A 20374-nucleotide genomic window follows, 5' to 3' on the forward strand; every position below is an offset into this window, starting at 1 on the left:
CGGGTGGCGCGTAGAGCGAGGGCAGGTGGCGGCATGACGTCACAGGCCGGGGCGCAGGGCAGCGCTCGGGGCGTTAGGGCGGTGCGCATGCGCAGTGGGGCGGGAGGGCCGAGGGGCGGGGCCGGGGCTGAGGGGCGGGGTCGGGACTGCCCGAGGGCGCCGCGGGGCCGAGAGGCGGGGCCGGGACTGAGGGGCGGGGCCGGGGCTGAGGGGCGGGGTCGGAACTGCCTGAGGGCGCCGCGGGGCTGAGGGCTCCGCGGGGCTGGGGGTTGTGGCCGTCGTGGCGTTTCCCCCTCCTCGTGGGGCTGAGGGCGCCGGGGCGCTGAGGGCCGTTGCCCCTCCTCTGGTTAAATTTCCCTCTCCTGCCTGCTCCAGTGGGTTCTTCTGAGAGGCTCCACTGGCAGCGGTCAGGAGATTGCGCGGGAGAATAAAAGTCTTTTGTGGTGGCAAGATGAAAGCGCATTGTGGAAACGCTTCAGTAACGAGAGAGTAACGGGGTTCGCTTTAACCGCTGGCGTTCTGTCACAAATTTAGCACCGGCCTCGATGCACAACAGAATCATTCCGTGCGGCTGCCTGGGAGCGCGGCTTTTAAGCAGATGCTTCCTGGGCCCCGAGTTTCCTTCCCAGGCCGCGCTCAGTGCCAGTTCTCGGGCCCTGTGCCTGTGTTGGGTCAGGCTGACACGGAGCTGACACGGAGCTCACTTTCCCTCACGGCTTTGCATCGGTGCCTGCGGAGGTGTTGGTGACACTCCGGGGTGTGCACGGCATCTGCGCTGTCCCTGCGACATTGTCCCTGTCAGTGGGCAAGGTCCTGGGAGAGGATACTACTGGGACAGCTGACCCACATTAACCAAAGCGATATTCCATACCGTGTGGCATTACATTAAGAAACTAAGCAAAGGAGGAGGAGGTGTTTGTTATTTACAGTGTTTGACTTGCAGAGCAAGTGAGAGAAAACAGCCCTGGGCAGCCTCTCAGCGTTGGCATTTGTGGGCACAGAGCAGGAGCTGATGCCAGTAGTGCATGCTGGCTTTCACTTGTTCTGTTTCCTCAATTCCTTTGTCTTTCATCTCAGCTCGGGGCTTATCTACCCCTTACGTTTAGATTTTCCATCATTCTAACAACTCTACTTTTTGATGGAAGCCGTCCATGTTGACTGATGCCGTTTGAGAAGGTTGGAAGGAACTTTGGATATAAAAGCTGAAGAATTACAGGAAGTGTATCCAGCCCTGCCTGCAGCTGAATTTGAGTTTATGCACTGACATCGATGACTTTGGGATGTCCCCAGCATCTAAAAGGACTTACAGACAGTAACAGCATATTGAGATCTGATAATGATTTTTTTCTGCATTGGTTCCCAGTCTAACAAATTTATCAAATCATTGAGAAATTATGTAAATATGGTTTATTCTACACCTTATTGGTTGAAAACTCAAGTTGTTCCATAGACCAACATGAATTTAATATAAATATACAGACTGTAAACCAGTGGTGGTCTTCAGAAGCAATGGAGTGGAATTGTATTCAAACAGTTGTGAACACAAGTACTTTTCCTAGTGTCATATCCTCACTGAAATAAAGCAAACTAAAATGGACATGTTTAAATAAACCAGTTGGTGACCAGGTTTTGTAACATTATTTTATTTTTGCTTCTACATTCAGTTAGTGTACCATAAAAATACAGACTTGAATTTTATTAAGTTTTTATGGAAATTGGAAGTGCAACTAAAAAAGGAATGAAAATAAAATACACAGTCCGTATTTTACTGCTGGAAAGTTTACCTCAAGAAAACAAAAATAAGAATTTTCTAAAATGCAGAAGATGGATGAACAGTTCCATCAGTTCTGAGTGAGCTGCCAGCCCCAGTTCTGACTTGGGTAACTTGAGCAGGTGTTTTGCCCAAGGCAGAGAGGCAAAGTTTATCCTTGTTCCCATGGAGTTAAATTGTTGTGGACTGTGTTACACAGAGTGGTTGTATTTTAAAGCAAAGGTATTCAGGATTAAAGATTCCCACTTCAGAATGGTTCAGGGGGTAGCACAGACTCTGATACACATTCTCCCCCTGCTTGGTTGTGCTCAGAGCTGGTATGGAGCTGAAGCAGGGGCCAGAGCAGAGTGCCCTGCAGTCACCATGGGAGAGCACGGTGTCCCCACGCTGCTCAGAGCCCTTCAGCTGCCACAGTGTCAGCAGGCACAGCTCAGGGGTGCTCAGGGGAGGGCAGGGCTGGACCTCAGCAGGGCAAGTATAAAAGAATGCTGGAAAAAGTTAAACATCAGTCATCACACAAGAATATCTAAGTTCATGCAAAAAGCTTAGACAGGAAAAAAATTCTCTCATAAACAATACTACCGATTAAATATAATTTGTCAAGTAAATACCAAATAGAATCTGTTAATAATACAGTAATTAAGATATTCAAGTTCAATTAGTGATTTAATATCATAGGCATCTTTTTCTACACATAGTAAATACGTTTATCTTGAGATTAATTAACAATATGTCTAATAATTAATATCTTCAACTTTGATCTGTTATTGAAGGAGATATGTGATTATTCAGATATTACCATAGAAGACATGTTGCGTAATGAAAAGTAAAACTAGCCTGAACAGCACTATCAAAAACTCCTAAGTTAGAGGGGTTTGCAGGGCTTCAGGGAAATTGTAGCCAATTGCAGTTCATCAGAAGCTCAGACCTAAAATCAGCTAAGATGTTGATTTTGTCAAGGAGAGGTTGTGAATTTTATCAGTTTGAAGATACTACAATCAGAACATGAATTGATTGGATAAGTGTTTGAGCCTCAGGGAAAGAAAATGGGATATTAGATATATTCTGAGTAGTTTTCATCTCTAGATTGTTGTGCATAGAGATGAGCTAAGGACAGCAAAGGAGTGCTGGGATGAAATGTGGTTCTGCAAGTGTTTATGTGCCTCTGTAACTCAAAGTGAAGGGGTGCTTTCACAGAGTGCAGGAATGTTTCCAGAATGAGCCTCCAAGCCTACCTGAGAATTTAAAGTACAGACTAGAATGCATGAAAGAAGAAATCCGTGGGAAAAGATGAAATAGATGGTCCATTTAGCACTTCTGCAGGTTAGGAGATTGCTTCTGGAGGAAATAAAGAGTCAGAATAAAGAAGAAATCTGAGACACAGGACGAGACATACAGAGACTGGCACATTACAGAGATGTGTAGCATTGGTTGTGAAAGTATGAAGGAAAATTAGTTTCATTACCTTACTAATATTATTGTATAAAAAACTCTCAAGATAGGGAGAAACTCAAGTAGTGGGAATTATGAAGATAGGTGATATGTGTGATATTTTAAACTGAAATCCAAACAAGATAATAAAAAAAATCATCTTTGCTCTGTTTAAAACAGATAATAGCAGGATGTTACACTATTTTATTGGTTTGGGTGTTTTTTATGTTCCAATTACAGTATAAAACAGTCTTGCTTTATTTAAATAGAAATGAGGTCAAAATACTCTGTTAAGGTTCAGAATTTGTTTGCAGTATTTAACCTGGTTACCAAAAATACTTGGAATTTTTGGAAAGGTGTGATTTTGATTCTTAAAACAAATGAAATTTGTTCTTAAATCACTATTCACATGAAAACATAGGTAAAGCACAAGTGTTCTAGAAACATGCCTTTACTAGATTATGATGCAAAAAATAATAGTTGTACATGCCTTTTCACCAGTTGTCTTACAGTGCTGATCTATGGCAAAACAAATGAAAGGTTTTTCTTATCTGCTGTGAGTTTGCAGCATTTACCTCTCTGTGTTTACTCTGTTAGGCAAATCTCAGCTGGAATTACATCTAAGAGAGGGTCCTCCAAAGCTGTTGCATTCCAAGGAGAAATAAGTATCAAAGAAAAGCAAAGGAAATGGAGGAACTTGAGAGATGTGGCTTGAATATTATTCTAGAATGCAGTTCCATAAAAATACTAGTTTCAGGCTTATGCTACCCATTTTTAGATTATAGTCATGCTTGCATCCTCTGTAAAAATTTAGAAGTTAAACATGAGGAAAATCTCCTGGAGAACAGCTGTTCAGCGTTAGCTCTTATGTTGGGAGCCCTTTACAGATTTAAAATTCTATCCATGAAAGTGAGTTTACCTAAATTACAGGAAATAAAAGGCTTAGTCAGTGAAGGAGGAGACCATAAAAGGGCATAATATCAAAAAATTGTTTCAAGGTTTGAGGGATTTTTTTTGCTTTAAAGTACCTGTGAAATTCCTATGGACACAATCCCCTATTCTACTGCAGAATGCAAAATAAATTGAATAGTTTCTGTCTAACAGGTATTATTTCATTCCTACTGTAACCTGAAATAAATGCACCTGAAAGCTTTAGACCTATCAACTTTGAACCTCAAAAGGGAAGGGAAGGAAAGGGAAAGGGAAAGGGAAAGGGAAAGGGAAAGGGAAAGGGAAAGGGAAAGGGAAAGGGAAAGGGAAAGGGAAAGAAATGCCCTTAGCATTAGCAATTCAAAGTGAGGTAAGAGTTTGAGACAAAGTAGTCTGTAGTTCATAATTTCACAGACCGTTAAAGCCTGAAACATTTTTAGAAGCATAGATTAGGTTGGGTTGGGAGGGACCTTAAAACCATCCAGTTCTAGTCCCCCACCATGGGCAGGCATACCTCCCCCTGTGCCAGGTTGCTCAGGGCCCCATCCAGTCTGGATTAATCTGTGATACTTGGCTGTTCTGAACAATAGGAATGTCTTGCAAAGGATGGATCAGTGAGGCTATCCCCAGAACTATCACTGATGGCTGAAGCAGCTCCTGAATTGCTTCATCAGGCAGCACAGCACTCAGTTAAACCAGCACTGGCTTTGTTCTACCTCAAGGACAGAGGGGAGCAGCTTTGTGATTACATAGCACTGCACACAGTGGATAACTAATTTTAACTGGTGTCCCAGTACTACAAATCCACTCTGCCCCTTGTCAGCCAGAGCACCTGTGAACTCTCCATGACAAAACTGTGGGTTTGCCTTACACAGACCATTTGTGTTAGGAGCCTAAGCTAAGAGCATTTCCTTTCATACTAATGAAAACAAATAATTTGAGAGCTGGCTGCAATAAAACAGGGAACATCTTCATGGAGACGCTAGTCAGAGTATAGTCACCAGTAGCTACCAGTTCCTGTGCCCACCAGCTACCTCACCAGTAGCTGGTGGGCACAGGAACACAGAGCAGCCTGTGGTTCTCAAAAGTAATTTCCAAGACAAATGATTTTCAAGCATCACTTTTAGCTCCAGATCTTGAGAACTGAACTGTATTTTAAAGAGCTGTGTTGTGCAGCCACAGGAGATGGAGTGAAACAGCTTAACATAGTTTCTTTTTCCAGGCTATTTTTATAGAAGATACTGCCTGTCCACAACTCTGATTCACATGGGTGTAAAGTAAGATGTGAAGATTTTATAAAATACTTTGTGTAATTTCTTAAGAGAAACACTTTTTGATTCTAGAGATTTGATATTGTATTGGAAAACATCATTGCCCAGTGGAGCAGCTGGAGGATTTGTCTTCCTGTGCCAACACTGAATTCTTTTGGCAGTTTCTCTTTGAACATTGCAATATTTGTATGGCAGGAGGTCAGATAATTGAAAAATGTTTCTGTAGCAGATTTGATTCAATAAAATAAAGGTTATAAATAGAGATCATGTTTGACTACTTCATAGATAGGTATGGCTAGTAGATTTATTCATATCTTCACCATGGAAAGCAATCATTCTTAATGCTCTAGTTTTTCACAACAGGTGTGACAAGGTAAGGATTTTTTCCTAATGACTCTTGACAACTAAGCTTAGTGTCCTGATATTGATTCAAACACTTAAAATCTTCACACCCACGATTTAATTATTTTCATCTTTTATTTTCTGTCCAACAGGTACAAACCAAAGATAGCAACTGATAAATCACATACAATTCAGCAGGTTGGTGCAGTTGTACTTGAGTTTGGTAACTTTTTATCTAAAGGCATTAATTTATTTATATAGTCCTTGAAATTCTGTTTCCTCCAGCCCATTTCCTCATCTTGTTCTGGGTGCATCTTTCTACCAGACAGATTTTTAATGTCCCAAACATGTATTTCTTTCCTCTCAATATGCCATTCAGATGAGAAATCAGGAGAATTTAGTCATTGTTCTTTTTGTTGGACTGCAGATGATTGCACTCACAGAGGGACCATAGCTGCAGTTTTTTGTCCTGCTTTATCACAGCAGATAAATAAGGTACTTTGTGTGGTGCTGAGTTCCTAAGTCCTCTGGTACATCTGTACCTAGTTCTCATATATATCTCTGTACTGAGTCAACAGCAAAATTCCCTGCTGCAGTCAGGTAAGATCTTAATCTGAATAAAGATCTAATAGTGCACAGCTGATATGATCAGCTGATGGGGAGGGGCATCATCAAATACGTGTGTGATGGGATTGAGAAAGATAGTAGATGCTTACTTGAATTATCTTGATTTGTGAAAACAATTAATAGTCTCTCTGTTGAAAGTCTCAACTGTGATTTAGTAGTTCCTGTTTTGTCAAAATGCTTGCTGAGAACAGTATCTGATGGGGCAGTGTCATGTTTTTGGTTTCTTTTCCAAATAATCCGGAATCATTACAGTAGACAGGATGTTTACAAAAATCAGCATGTAATTTAAATTTCATATTCAAAATCTGCCATTAGCCTTGCTCTTTCTTATGCTACCAGCTTTGCCAGATATACTGGTTAAAATTTACCAGAAGAAAAGTGGAAACAAATTTGTTGCTTGTACATCATCATCATCATCATCATCATCATCATCATCATCATCATCATCTTTTGGTTACTGAAAACATTTGGATAACTAGAAATTTTACACAATACCAAGCAACAGAGAATATGGCTTTTGGTTAATAGTGGTCAAAGCTATGATGTTCTAGAATTTGTATGGGTTGCATTCATAAGGCAGTTTTCAGAACTTAACACAATTTGGTAGATGATGCTAACAACACCATTAATGATGCTGTAATTCTGGAATTCAGAACAAGGTCACTGCGAGCCTTTAATGAGACCATCTCCTTAATACAAGACTAATTATTTCTCTGTGGAACAGTCTGTGATAATAATCATCATACTTTTCTGTGGAAAAGAGAGTGTGCGGGAGTTGAATTAATATTTAGTAGCCCAGAAATGCCACAGAAACAAAATCAGCTAATTTAGATATGTTTTGTATTGAGTTCTTGCCTACTAGATAACAGCAAACATTTTTGCATGCTACTTTATGTCATTCATTATTTAAATAAATTGCTGTTATTGTTGTTGGAATAACTGTACAAGTAGAAACTCAAGAGCAAGTGCTTGATTTTTTTCTTGATATTAAGAAATAGAGATTGGGCAAAATAGGAAGGCATATACAACCAGTAGATGATACCTCCTCAAACAATATTTTTTCTGACAAAATCACTGAGGTTTGATACTCTTTCTGCAATCTATGATTCGAAGTTGCTTTCTGTTGAAATCAAGCATAGGAATTGTTTGTGATGCCTGGTAAAATTGATAGCTCCACATATTTTAAATTTCTGTAGTTCTGACTGCATGTGACTGGGTACCATTGCTAAAATTCTCTGCCTTCCATCAAGTCTATGTGCCAAGTCATTACTACCTGGATGCATCTTTACTAAGGAGAAAGAGCCCAAAAATACAAATAAAACCAGAGTGACTTACAAAATGGATTATGAGTCTGGGATTTTTTCAGGATCCTCTGCATAAGTCCTCTGATAAATCTGTCTCATAGCAGGTTTCTTATTTTTACATCTTGACCAGTAATTTTGGTGTGTTGACTGAGGAGAATAGTTATACTAGTTACACAGCAACTTTAGTTTGCGTATTCTTCATAAAAAATTCAAATGAAGGTAAAGATAGGAATTAATTAGCCAAATACATAATATCATTGGCCCACTATTCTTCCCTGATAATAAACTATAATTTATGGAGCTAAGATTAAGACAGAGAAGCAAAGTTTTGCATTTCTAAAGATCTGTAATTTGAAGCAAAAGTCCAGAAATGTATTTTTTAACTTTTTACTTTGAAGAAGTCTTATTTCAAGTGAACTGAGGTTGGGACTTCTTATGTATGGACTTGCACTTTCAACTGTATTACACTGTTTGCATTACACTGAAACATTGTGGACTACAATAGAAAAATAAGTTCTGTTGGCATGCTCAGGAAGTTTTATCTATGCTCATGAGGTTTCTCAAAAAGCAAAACATTTACGTAAATGTATTAAGTAGTGACAGCTTTAAAAAACAGTTCTGACATTATGCAGTGAAATATCTCAGTGGAGAAGTAAGACACATACACATTTCTGTTCACCATCAACTTCACTTTCAAAACTAGTAAGTTGTGCCAGGAAGCATATTAATTAGACAAGCTTCTAGCTATGCCACAACAGTCTATTTTTAACTATATTGGGATTTTACACTTCAAATAAATGCATTTCTACTATATCTTTTGGATCTCTATACACAAGACATAATAATTTTATGCCATGTGTGTCAATGTACAGGGCCCTAACTTGCCAGACACTGAATCCATCATGTGAAATGCACATATGCCTCCTTATTTACTTGCTAATTCATCTGCTGTATGCATTTACCAGATAACTCTGCAAGTCATGGGGTTGTGCATGCCAGAGGGTATTCAAAGGCAATGATATGCTGCAAAATAATGCTGAGTGACTGTTTTTCCCTTAAAAATCTACTCAGATCTGCATTTTCTGATATTAGTGATAAGATTTAAGTTTACTCCTTTTATCCTCACAATTTAATATAGTTCAGGTGTAGTGATAGTTACTGGATGTTAGGTGGGTGACTGACTCTTTTCTTGTTTACACTTCACTAAGACTACTAAATTACTTGTCACTGCTATGAAAATTTGTTGAAGGGAACATTGTTGAGCTGATATTTCTTAGGCATATTTGCAAAATGAAGAAATTATAAAATCTAAACAATGGTCTACCTTTGCTTAATTAATGACACATGGAAGAAAGAACTATATGTTCAAGAGCTAGTTTGTAATATTACTATTGTAATATAAATTGAAATAAGTTAATGTACAGGACCGTGTTACAAAAATTTATTGCCTCTTCCATTGCCTTCTGGTACTTTTGTGGTAAATATGAACCTTCAGAAGAGGTATGTAAAGTCACTTACCTGAGTCTGGCTTTGTTTTAATGTGGTCTCAACCACCTGGGAGGCAGGGCCTTCAACTGACTGCAGACTGCTCTGTTCTGGCCAAGGAGCAGCTTTGTGAGCCCTCTTGGGGACCCCACCACGTTTCAAGTGCAGTAGTCCTCTCCTGGCTCAAAATCTTTGGCAACAGGCATAACAGGCATCAGCCTACCTGAGGAGTGGAGGTCTCTGTGGAACGAGCTGATGGCTGGTGTACACCCATCATGCCTTACACAAATGCATGTCCTGGTTGTGTGCCTGTTTCTGTGTCATTCATCTTCTCGTGGCTGCTTGGGAAGGGAGTGGCTGTAGGTAGTCAGCAATCTCCCAGAGCAAGTCATCAGCTTTATCAGCTTCCAGATGACAACATTTTTGGGAAAGAGGGCAGTGGAGAGTGAGTCATAGGCTTAATGAAGCAGCCTGCTTGGCCACCTTTGTATTTCAGATAGTTGAAATTAAAAGGGTTATTGGTCAAATGAGTTAAACTCAAGGGAGATCCTTGACAGTTATTACCCATAATGACACTGCTCTTGTCACCATTACTGTTGTGGGTCCAGTGGAGATCAGGTACAGCAGAGGAGTGAGGAAGAGGGAAATTCATTCTTGTGAAGATGCACAGATGACCAGGAATTTGCACTTCTGCAAGTGGAAACCTGAGGATATGCCCCACACATGACTTGTTGTGAGAGCTCCATCAGTAGCCCTCACTAAGACAATACTCCAGCCAGCATGAGCATAGTTATGTAATGTTTTACTTCACTCATGAGCTATAACAACTCTGTCTCTCTCTCTCTCACATACACACTCCTCCTTTGGCTTTTCTTCATCCCCACACCCACAGGCTCAGCAGCTGGTCACTGTGGCCTCGTAGGCTCAGGAGCCCTCCCTGGTGAGCAGGGCTGTCCTGCAGGGGGAAGGCTCTGCTGACACTCCAGGGCAGCTGCTGGGTGAGTTTGCTGCCAAAGCAGCAGCAATATGGTCATGTTGATCATCATTCACCTCCCCTAGATAGCTCCTCTGAGGTGACTTCTTCATAATTACGTCTCCATAATTATTTCCTTCTGCAGTGTGGCGTAGGGAGGCACACACTGCCCCAAATGCTGTGGGAGGAGTTCTGTGTTACCTGCTACTGCTGTATGCCTGGCACTTGGGAAAAGCCTGGAATGACAGGGAGAGGGAGGGCAGAAAAAGGACCTAAAGGTGTGTTCCTTCAACACCTCCTGCTTGACAGTTGAGCCCTGCTTTTACCATGGTCAAGTGTCACAGGGGACCAAGTTACAGGGTGAATCAAACTCTATATTTAGGAAGAACAACTGGAAGCTATGACAGGAATTCCCTTTTACACTTTGCTTCTCTGCCGAGTCCCACTCCAGCCTGGAGCAGCACTCAGTGCCGTCCAGGCTGAAAGCATCGGAGCTATTTCAGACACATTAAAAGGGTCACAGTCAATACCTCAGCTGGTAGAAGAAGGTACCTCTTTCAGCATCAAAAGGAGGTGTGCATACTCACTTGACGGTTTGGAACTTTTTTTATATAAGTAAATAAGTTAGCTACTCTTGAAGGGGTCAATTAAAATCTTGAAAGACCCTCATGAAAACTCTTTAGGAATTGCTGTGTTTACTACAATAGTTGTGGTTTTCTGCCTATTTTAATGTCTCATGCAGTGCATCAGAGTATTCAGAGCAGATCGCTATTACTTCATAGTCTGTGGGGATCTAAAAATTTAAAATAAAAGTCACTTAAATACCTCATGACTCATAAGAAGTGTGTATGAGTTTGAATATTGTAGTAGATAGGCAGAAGGCTATTGTTTTCTGTATGTTTATTATAGTTAGTGAAATATTATGGTTTTGATCTAAGAGGTTTCTTTCACTAAGCCTAACAGGCAGCTGTAACACAGATTATTGTGTATGTATTACGGAAAATGTGACCACATTTGCCTAGAGCTTGTAATAAGTTTTTGTGTAACAGGCTGAAAGCTGCAGAGTAGGGGTTTCTCTTCTTTCATTAAATTGCTTGGGTCTCACAGTCATGTAGTTCCTGTCAAAGTCTTTTAATAAGATAATACACTGCAGTTCTGTCTCCAAAATGCCCGTTGTGCTTGATGCTGTGCATGCAGTGGGGGGAGAGGACAGCTTCCAGCTGGGGCAGGGGGAGGGCTCTTGCTGTTGTCTGTGTGCTACTGTACATCTCTTGTGTGCATTACAAAAGATGGCATTATGATATCGTATTTAAAGCAAATTGAATAAATCAGCTTATTATCTTGCTGCAGCTCTGTCAGAAATTATTTTTAGCAGAGAGACAGAAGATAGGTTCCTTTGTTTTACAAAGTTTTGCTTCAAAACACTCATTTATTCCCCTGCAATAGTCCTGTATTTCACAAGTAGTCCTGCTCGTGAGTACTTCACTGCAAAGCGAGGGAATTTGCAAGGGAAGGTTGCCATAAACCAGCTCCAAATTGAACTAATGCTGCCACTGCTTTCTAAGTTTGGCTCAGCATGCAGCCCATAAAAGGTAAAAGGTAAGGTGTGGGGAGGCCAAAAAGACACCAGGGAATACAGGCTGCATGTCTGCATTTCTCTGCCTGCCAGAGATGTTAAATCCTGCTGTAGAAATGAGGGTGAAGTGGGATTTTTTCAAGTCTGCAGAGCTGATTGGAATACCAGAAATAATACAATCAGTGCAGCACTCTTGACTGTCTCTCTCTGAGACACATGGTGAAAGAGCAAAGGAATTGATAAAAATTAACTTATCACTTCTGTAATGGATGCTTGTGTAATCTAAGGCTTATTTTCCTGTGATTGATGGTCAGTATTGCTCTGTAAGGAAATTCAGGGAAGGGAGGGAAGGGGAAAGAGCCAGAGATCTATTTTTACTCAGTAGTGTGCTGTTGTCCTGATTTCTCTGGCGGTAATGAGGACAGCACAGTCTGCTAGGAAAATCACCTCCTCCAAAAGCAGTCCTACACAATTGTATCATGCATCCCTCTTTAGGCACCGGTGTCTGATTGCAGTAATTTCCAGCACTGGCTGCTTGTGAACCCAGAGCACCTCGCTGAGGAGCACTAATGCTGAGCTTGTTTCAGAGCTGAGGTTCAGGGTAAATCCTTGCCATTTATCTCTAAGTGCCCCAAGAGGTGTGTATGGGTGTTTCTGCAATGCACAGGCATGCAAGATGAAATACATCTTGGCAAGAATTTCTTTGTGACAGTGTTTGGGAAGTAGATCCACTGTGCTTCAAAATGTTTAATGTTATTTAAACATTTTTAAATGTGCTTTTGTTTCCATTTTTCATTCTGATTAGAAAGATGAGAATTTGATTAAAAATTAATTAAACATTCTGTATTATGACTTCTATCTTCCCAGTCAGTTGGGGAATTATTTTGTGTTTATTTTGGAATACAGTCACTGATCAATGGAACAGTTATTTATATGCCTAAGAAAGATTTTCAAAACTAAAGGAGATAGAGTCTAGTAAATCCTTTTGTGTTTTTGAAATGTGTTTGAATTTTATCACAAATGTCAGTGGCTGAGATTACATCCCCTAAAGCAAATTCTGAAGTTTTAAAAACTCCCTCTCATTTGAAGATTGTATATATAAAACCACAATATAAAGCTCATTAAAAGAATGCTGATTTTATTTTGCACAATGGGATTTTTTCTGATTTATTAATTTAGTAGAAGCAATTTAAACCCAAACAATTTATGAATATGATTGTCATCTGTCTGAATGCTGTGTGGGTTTGCACACCACTTTTTGCAGCTGAGAGTGTGACCAGAGGGAGACCTCTAATGGCAGGTCATTTGTATTTTTAATTCTGCTCAGCATCCTGCACAGATTTAAAACTGATGTGAGAATATGCAGAAGGAAGTCTTCTAGTCAGTCCCAGCAATACAATTTCAGGCTGATATTGCTGATATTCTAAGTTGAAGCCAACCTACAACTCATCTGGTATTTTGGGGACTGCCTCATGTGGCAGTTATACTCTTTGAGGTAGCCAAGTCTTTACACACTTTTAATTTCTCAGTGTATTTCTGCTATTCTCTCCTATGTAATTTATTTCTGTTCTCATTATTCCCTTCCTATCTAAGATTAAATACAGTATCAAAAATGTGCTGTAGTTTGGTGGTGATCTGTGACTTTTCTGGTGAATTAATTTCTCAGCCTTTAGAATTACTGCCTTACTTTATATTGTAATAGTTAAATAACAAGACTTTGATGAAACTCTAGTCCAGTAAAATGTAACTTCTCAGTGAGAGAATGAAAGGCTGAGATGGTGTTTCAAATCATCTGCTAATAAAATTTCTTCCTTTTTACTTTGGTGTATTTCCCTTTGCTATTGTATAATAATAGTGTATCAGTCTGTATTTCTCCACCTGCATAAAATTATATGGAAAAATATGTTATTTTTGATCTTATTGTTTAAGAAAATGGATGAATGTATATGATCCAAAACTTTGAAGGGAGGCTACTTTGTGCTCTAGCAATTGTCAAGGAGAATGTTTCTGTTTGACCATCTTGATAACTTTCAGTCCACAGGCATTAAAGTTTTGCAAGGATTGAGTCAGAAAATGGTTATGTCTGCATTTATCAATATTTTCTAACAAGTTATGTTTTATTTGAGAGAAGGCTTAAACTAATACTACTGAAATAATAATAAAATTGAAAGTTCTAATAATTCCCACATACTGTGACTGAGCTAATCATACACTGTTTATCCTCAAAAGCTTCCTTTAATTCTTACTCATTTTACAGTGCTGTTAAGGTTTGAGAGATTCCTTATCTCTACTCATTATTGTTTTTAATGTGAAAGAGATAGCTTCATTTGTGGCTATGAAAGATTAATTGGTGAAGCTCAGGTGTTCTGTCTCCTCCTGATATCAGAAGGAATAACTAAGCAGCTTGGAAACTGAGATGGAAACTGGAGCTGGGCAGATGAAATGGATGCCTGTCAAGAGGCAGCGTGGGTTAAGTTCTAGCTTATCTTCCACAGCTATCAGAATGTCAGAGCCTGTAACACTTTCCAATTTTGCTTGCAGGGATAAGCCTCTGTCGTAAAAATGTCAAAACAACCAGCATCACATGTCAAAGCCATTCAGGTAAGAGATAGCATTTATGTTTTTAATATAATAAAATAATAAATATCGTCTTCCATTGCTTGGCAGATTGCATTTTTACTCAGACAAAGCACCATAGGAGTGCTAGCTGGGGTTATTCTGTTAAAGTGAAAAGCTTAGTAGATATGAAAGCACTGAAAAAGCATGACCTGGAGATCATCTTTTGATCTGAACTGATAGAAAAACTGGATCAGATAGGTTCATTAATCACTTGTTTGCTTGGTCTTTGCAGTGTTAGGTTATGCCTAGTGGAAGATCATCTAAGAAAAGTATGGTAATGCATCTGTGTAACTGTTAAGTAAAAATAATTCCTGCAACCATTAGATTTGCCACAAAGCCAATATAATGCTGGGAGAATGATAGGCTAAAAAGATAGCATGGGTGTTGTGAAGTTTTTCATGTTTGCATTCTTAAGGAGAAAAACCTTCAAGTTCAAATAATTGTTTAAGAAGCATTTTATTTAGAAACCCAAGGAAAATGAGAGGAACACAGATCTTTTAATTTGAAACATTCTTGTCTGCCACATAACTTCTTCAATGATATATTGAAGGAAGATGGAGTTGATTGTTGCACACTTCTTGCTTATAAGGATACTTGCATACTTATAAAATAAACAGCTGGAGAATTATTCCAACATCATCATGAAGTAAGGTCATGAAGAACGTGTTTAGTTCATGTTATCATTGGTTCTTGTCAAAAGGCCAAAATATCTTCTCAACTGAAGAATCTTACAGAATTCTCATGTGTTTTGTAAAATGCACTTCCAATGAAATTTTACTAGGAGTTCAAGTTGCCTTACCTAAGAAACACAAAATGGAATTTCTGAAGTCTTCTTTGTTCTCTGTTTTCTTGAGATAATACCAATGCAATGGATTAGAGTATCAAGATTAATCAGCCAGGGGCTAGGCATCATACTAAAGATGCAAGGCACTGTGAAAATGCAGATTCTCTTTATCATCATCATCAATTCTACCAAAATAGGCATGAAAAATACTGTACACTTGAAATTAGAAAAAAATGACATTTTGCCAGACTTTTGAATTCACTCAGTTCAATTTAAATCCCTCTTTTACAATGACTATAGAAATGTTTGTAGGATTAATGAAAAAATATGGATCTTCAATAGCTGAAAAGTATTTATTTACATTTTTCCTTTAATCTCCACAGGTACATACAAACATTTCTAAGGACTTAATTGGTTTATGTTTTTTTCTTAGAGATGTAATGATAGGCTGCATTTTATTTCTAGGATGGCTTCCAACTTCTAAATATAAACAATGCTCCTAGGTTGTTCATTTTAAAAATGCATTAAATTTAAGCACTAAGTATTATATTTTAAGAAATTTTATTTTTTTGCAAAGGTGACTTGAATAATGAGAAAAATTACAGCAAAAATTTAAAATATATCTATTAAGCATTGGGTCAAAGGTGGTTCTAGTAGGGAGACTTTCACCTGAATTCATGCTTTTTACACTTTGAGCAGTCTAAGAACTATGACTCAAAATGTCACGTTACTTTTCTACATTGTGATTCATATCTTATGATCCTTTGCTATTGTGTGCTGGTATAATAGGACTGATGTGCCCTGGGGAATGTATATCGTGCTGCAGCAAAGGGAAAGTAGTGGCACCTCACTAACTGAAGTGTTTCATGGTGTTCTGTCTCTGAAAAGGCTTTTTTCTGACTGTGCTAGATATGGACAAAAATGTTCACTTCCCAATAGCTACTAAATACAGATGTGTTAGAGTTAAAGGCAGCAACTGGTTCCCAAGAGTAGTTTGGGGCAATAGAGGACCAAAGGATGTTAATTTCTGGAAACAATTGCTGACCTCCCCTTCTCACTGTACTAAAGGCTGTGAACAGCTCTGATTGAAAATTATTCTATCTTTAAACACTCTTGGCTTTGCCCAGAGGTAAGGGTGAGGAGGTTTCCGGGTGTTTTGTTATTGTTTGTTTCTGGATTTCATTCCATTTTCTCTCCAGCTCCTTCCTTCCTTCCTTCCTTCCTTCCTTCCTTCCTTCCTTCCTTCCTTCCTTCCTTCCTTCCTTCCTTCCTTCCTTCCTTCCTTCCTTCCTTCCTTCCTTCCTTCCTTCCTTCCTTCCTTCCTTCCTTCCTTCCTTCCTTCCTTCCTTCCTTCCTTCCTTCCTTCCTTCCTTTTTATACAAAAGTGTCTTTGCAGATTACTCAGTCATTCATCTGCACAGCCAGGAATGGCTGTGATGTTGTGAAGGACTTATCCATAACAGTCCTCAACTCATGCACAGCTGCATCTGCTGAATCCTAACGTTAATGCCCTCTCTCTAAAAAACAGAAAGAAGAGCACACAAAAAAATCTCAAAGTACCAATTCAATTGTCAAACCAGCAATATATTAGTATGTCATTTGTACAGGTATTTTTCCTTTGGTCTGTTCAGAAGGAGCCTGGTAGAGTACATCAGTGCGCCCACCTATCCAGTCATTGCAAAAACTGCCTGGCACTAAATATGGTATGTCTTTCAAACAAAGGAAGAGGCAATCTCAATAGTTTTCATAATTAGTATGGATAAACATAACAATCACACCTAGAAACTCTGATTAAAGCAATTATAATTTAGGATTTCCAGAGTCTAGAACAGAAAATTTCCTATTTAGCATTTTACTGGATGGAGATACACTAGGGTCATATCTCCATCTCAACTCACAGGTGACAAAAGTCTTGAAACATATTTTTAAAACAGAATTGTCTTTTTGTTAAACAACAGAAGTTGTTAGGCAACACAGCACAAGTCCTTGCAGGGCTATGCTGCTGTACAGAATTTGGCACACACATTACACAGCTGCTCATCTGCAAGACAGGACCAGCTCCAGATTAAGAGAGATTGACAGCTCAGGACTTTGGTACCTATGGTCAGGAATTGTTTGGAAATGTCATATTTTCATTTCATACTGCAAATATTTTAATTTACAGTATGTATTATCAGATCCAAACTGTTTTTAACTATGTCTTAAAGGATGCTCATTTTACTAAATTATTTTGTCAAAACTGCATACTTCTTGCTCAAACTCTGGCATGAATGTCCCTACTGCAGACAAAAAAGTACAAACTGCATTAGTGTGACACAGATTACTGGGAAAGTGCTGAAGCAGACCAAAGAGTTCTTTATTGAATTTAATTAGCAGCCTGGGACTTTTGCTTTCTGAACCACTTTTAGTTGCAGCTGGTCTGTCAGTCACAGTGGGAAATGCAAGGGCTGTAGTGTTCTGTGGGAGGCTGGCTTCTGCTTTGGCTGCCTCCAAGGGGAAGAAATGTCCAAGTTCCAGATGTGCACCACAAGGAGAGATATCTCTTAAAGGTTCAACTCTGCAAACTTGTATGACCATGCTAGCTGTAATTAGCAGAGAAGTTTCCTGTTCCAAAAATCGAAGCTGTCTGGAGATACGAGAGCTTGGTGGGGCAGTTACTTAAAACTAGAAACAGCAAAGCTGGGTTTTTTTCACCCATAAATGAAATAGAGAGTTAGGAACTGTGAGGCTGAAAATGCCCTGTCCCCATGGAACTTTAAAAGTGCAGGTGAAAAGTTTCACAGTATCTAAACTAATGCCCAGTGGAAGACCTTTATGAAACAAATGCCTGGTTGTCTGTGACCCTGCAGATATTTGGCAGCCCCGCTGAAATGACAGTGTCATCTTGCATGAATAAGATAATGGGAAACAGGTAAGCAGAATAGAGGGAAAAGCATTCATTTCTTGGCAGATGGATTTTTGACTTGCTTGTCATTTGATTACAGCTGTCAGAACAGTTGTTGTTACTGAAAACCGTGAGCTGTTTTCCTGTGGTTGCCCAAGTGGGTCATGATCTGCAAGACCATAACTTGAGCAGGAGGATGGGATTATTTGTCTTCATTTAGTGCAGATCAGTCAGGTGGTAAAGGACAAGAGCAGAGCTCTCTGTTAGAAGGCTCTCTGCTTCTGCTCTGTAACATTACCGATTCAACCCCTGGTTTTACCAGTGGGAGTTGTGGTATTTTGATGACATTTCCTAGGAGCAGATTCTCTTCTGAGATCACGAGATAAGAATAAGTATAAATTGTGCATTTAGTTGATCGTGCCATTTGACTTTTAAAACAATCTTGGCTGGGTCACATTGGGAAATGGATACTTTTCAGCTGCTCTTTCCTAAGCAGTGTTTTGTGCTATTCTATTCCCCAAAATTTTTACTTTTAAGATATCTATTATCAGCCCCAATTATGTTATGGCTGCTGGCTTTCTGCCCCAGATAAAGGATGAGATTGATGCAGTTGTGTGGGTGTAATTCTGGAGGGAGTTTGCAGAAGCCAGGGGCCAGTGGTCTGCCCGGTGTTGGAGCTGGTTCAAGTATTTGCAGTTCGTAGCAACTGTGGGTAAATTTTATTGGTAAAATCACATTTTAAATACTTATGGCTTAAGATGACACAGGACAGGCTTCCTTTCTAAGATACCTGTGATTAAGTGAGGTGAAAAGTGGTGTCATTAGAGAATGGAGAGTGGTCCAGTCATTGGTTGTTATTGAAGGATTTGCATGATTTACACTTAAACATTGTTTTTGGCAGTCACTCTCTGTTTGACCTTGACCAAACTGAAGCAGACCTAGGTGCCTAAAGTCTCTTTAGTGTCCAGTACTCATTTGTTTTAAAGTTCAATGAAATCAGAAAGCATTAGTCTAAAATGCAGAAATTTGAAAGCTTTCTAGTTTGTTTTTTCACTTTCTCTCTTGCAAATGGAGATGAAAGCACTTCTCTTTCCACAGGAGTGGTGTGATGATGCATACATTGAAGACATAAGTGCTTGGAAAAAGCATGATAATGTCTGTATGCTTGTCCCACTCCTTTCGAGTTTTGCCATTTACCAACTGTATCTTCATTTATCAGTCACTATTAAATGCATCAAATTTCCTTCTCACAGGCTAATATTAACATCCCAATGGGAGCATTTCGCCCTGGTGCAGGCCACCCTCATAAAAGAAAAGAAGTTACACCTGAAGAAGTAGAGGAGGTAAGCAAAAAAGGTTTTTTGATTTGTTTTTTTCTGAGGAGAATCCCTGCCATAAAATGGAAAAAGCCTTTAAAGTGATCTTATAGCTCCACATACCCCTCTTAGGTACCACGGCCGGACATGCACTGATCATTCACGGAAATAAATGTCCACTTACTAACACTTCATGTATAAATAGTTCTGCTTTTGGTGCCAAGGCACCTATAGGAACATAAACAGCTTTAAAGGTGTGTAGCTCTGCTTTCCCAGGAGGATGATATCTGCTGTCAGGGGAGAGAGCCAGGATTTCACCAGCAGTATTTCTCTAGATGGGAGATGATGAGATACAGCAGGAAAAGTTATAGCAAGGCTTTGGAAGACTTTGCTGCTATCTGTCACCCTGTGGTGTGATTTATTGTTACAGCTTAACAATATTGGAACAGGTTTTCAAACACAACGCTTTTTAGAAGGTTTATCAACAAGAAGAAATTGACTGTGAAGACACTTGTAAGTTAAAACAGAAATTCCAAACCTATTTATCTGCCCAGAGGTGAAAATACTCCGTTTTAGACTGAATTCTGTATTTTCATGCTTGTGTTTTATGGAAGCGTTTAACACTGAGGTTTGAATATAAAATCCAATTTATACCTTAAGTAACATTGATCACAAAATTTATGATTAAACACAGATATCATATTTCTGAATCATATTAGAGCATCTTAATTACCATTAACTTCAATAATAAATGAGACCCTAACACCTACAGTGGAAGAAAATGTAGTTGTAGATATTCCAAGCAAGATAAAAAAGATGGGTGCTCCTGGTTTTCCTGGCCAGTTTAATTATTTGGATTCACAGTCCCCACATGAGAACTCATCCTGCTGGGCCAGAGCTCCCACTGCTCCTCACAGCCAAGGGCAGGACAGGCTGTGTAAGAGCCAATTCTTCTTTTCCTGTCTCAGGCAGATTTTTTTCTCTGAGTTTTGCCATATTTTGATATAAACAGAGCTCTGTTCACAGAGAACTTTCCTGAAATAATCAAACCTAGGCTGACT

General features: G+C 39.4%; 1 protein-coding gene across 4 annotated transcripts in view; it reads left to right on the forward strand.

Moving 5' to 3' along the window:
• The first annotated feature begins 10555 nt into the window (after positions 1–10555).
• Positions 10556–20374, forward strand: part of SMPX (small muscle protein X-linked) — a 41312-nt gene continuing 31493 nt past the window's right edge. For 3 of the 4 annotated variants that reach the window (XM_063182504.1, XM_063182512.1, XM_063182516.1), the window contains exons 1-3: positions 10556–10707; positions 14252–14311; positions 19251–19340. In XM_063182504.1, the coding sequence (XP_063038574.1) occupies positions 14273–14311; positions 19251–19340 (129 nt within the window). In that variant the 5' untranslated portion in view covers positions 10556–10707; positions 14252–14272. Of the gene's footprint in view, positions 10728–14251; positions 14312–19250; positions 19341–20374 lie in introns of all 4 variants that reach the window. The other variant, XM_063182524.1, reaches the window with a different exon arrangement.

This window comes from Melospiza melodia, chromosome 2 (assembly GCF_035770615.1).
Source record: "Melospiza melodia melodia isolate bMelMel2 chromosome 2, bMelMel2.pri, whole genome shotgun sequence".
NCBI classification, from domain to species: domain Eukaryota; kingdom Metazoa; phylum Chordata; class Aves; order Passeriformes; family Passerellidae; genus Melospiza; species Melospiza melodia.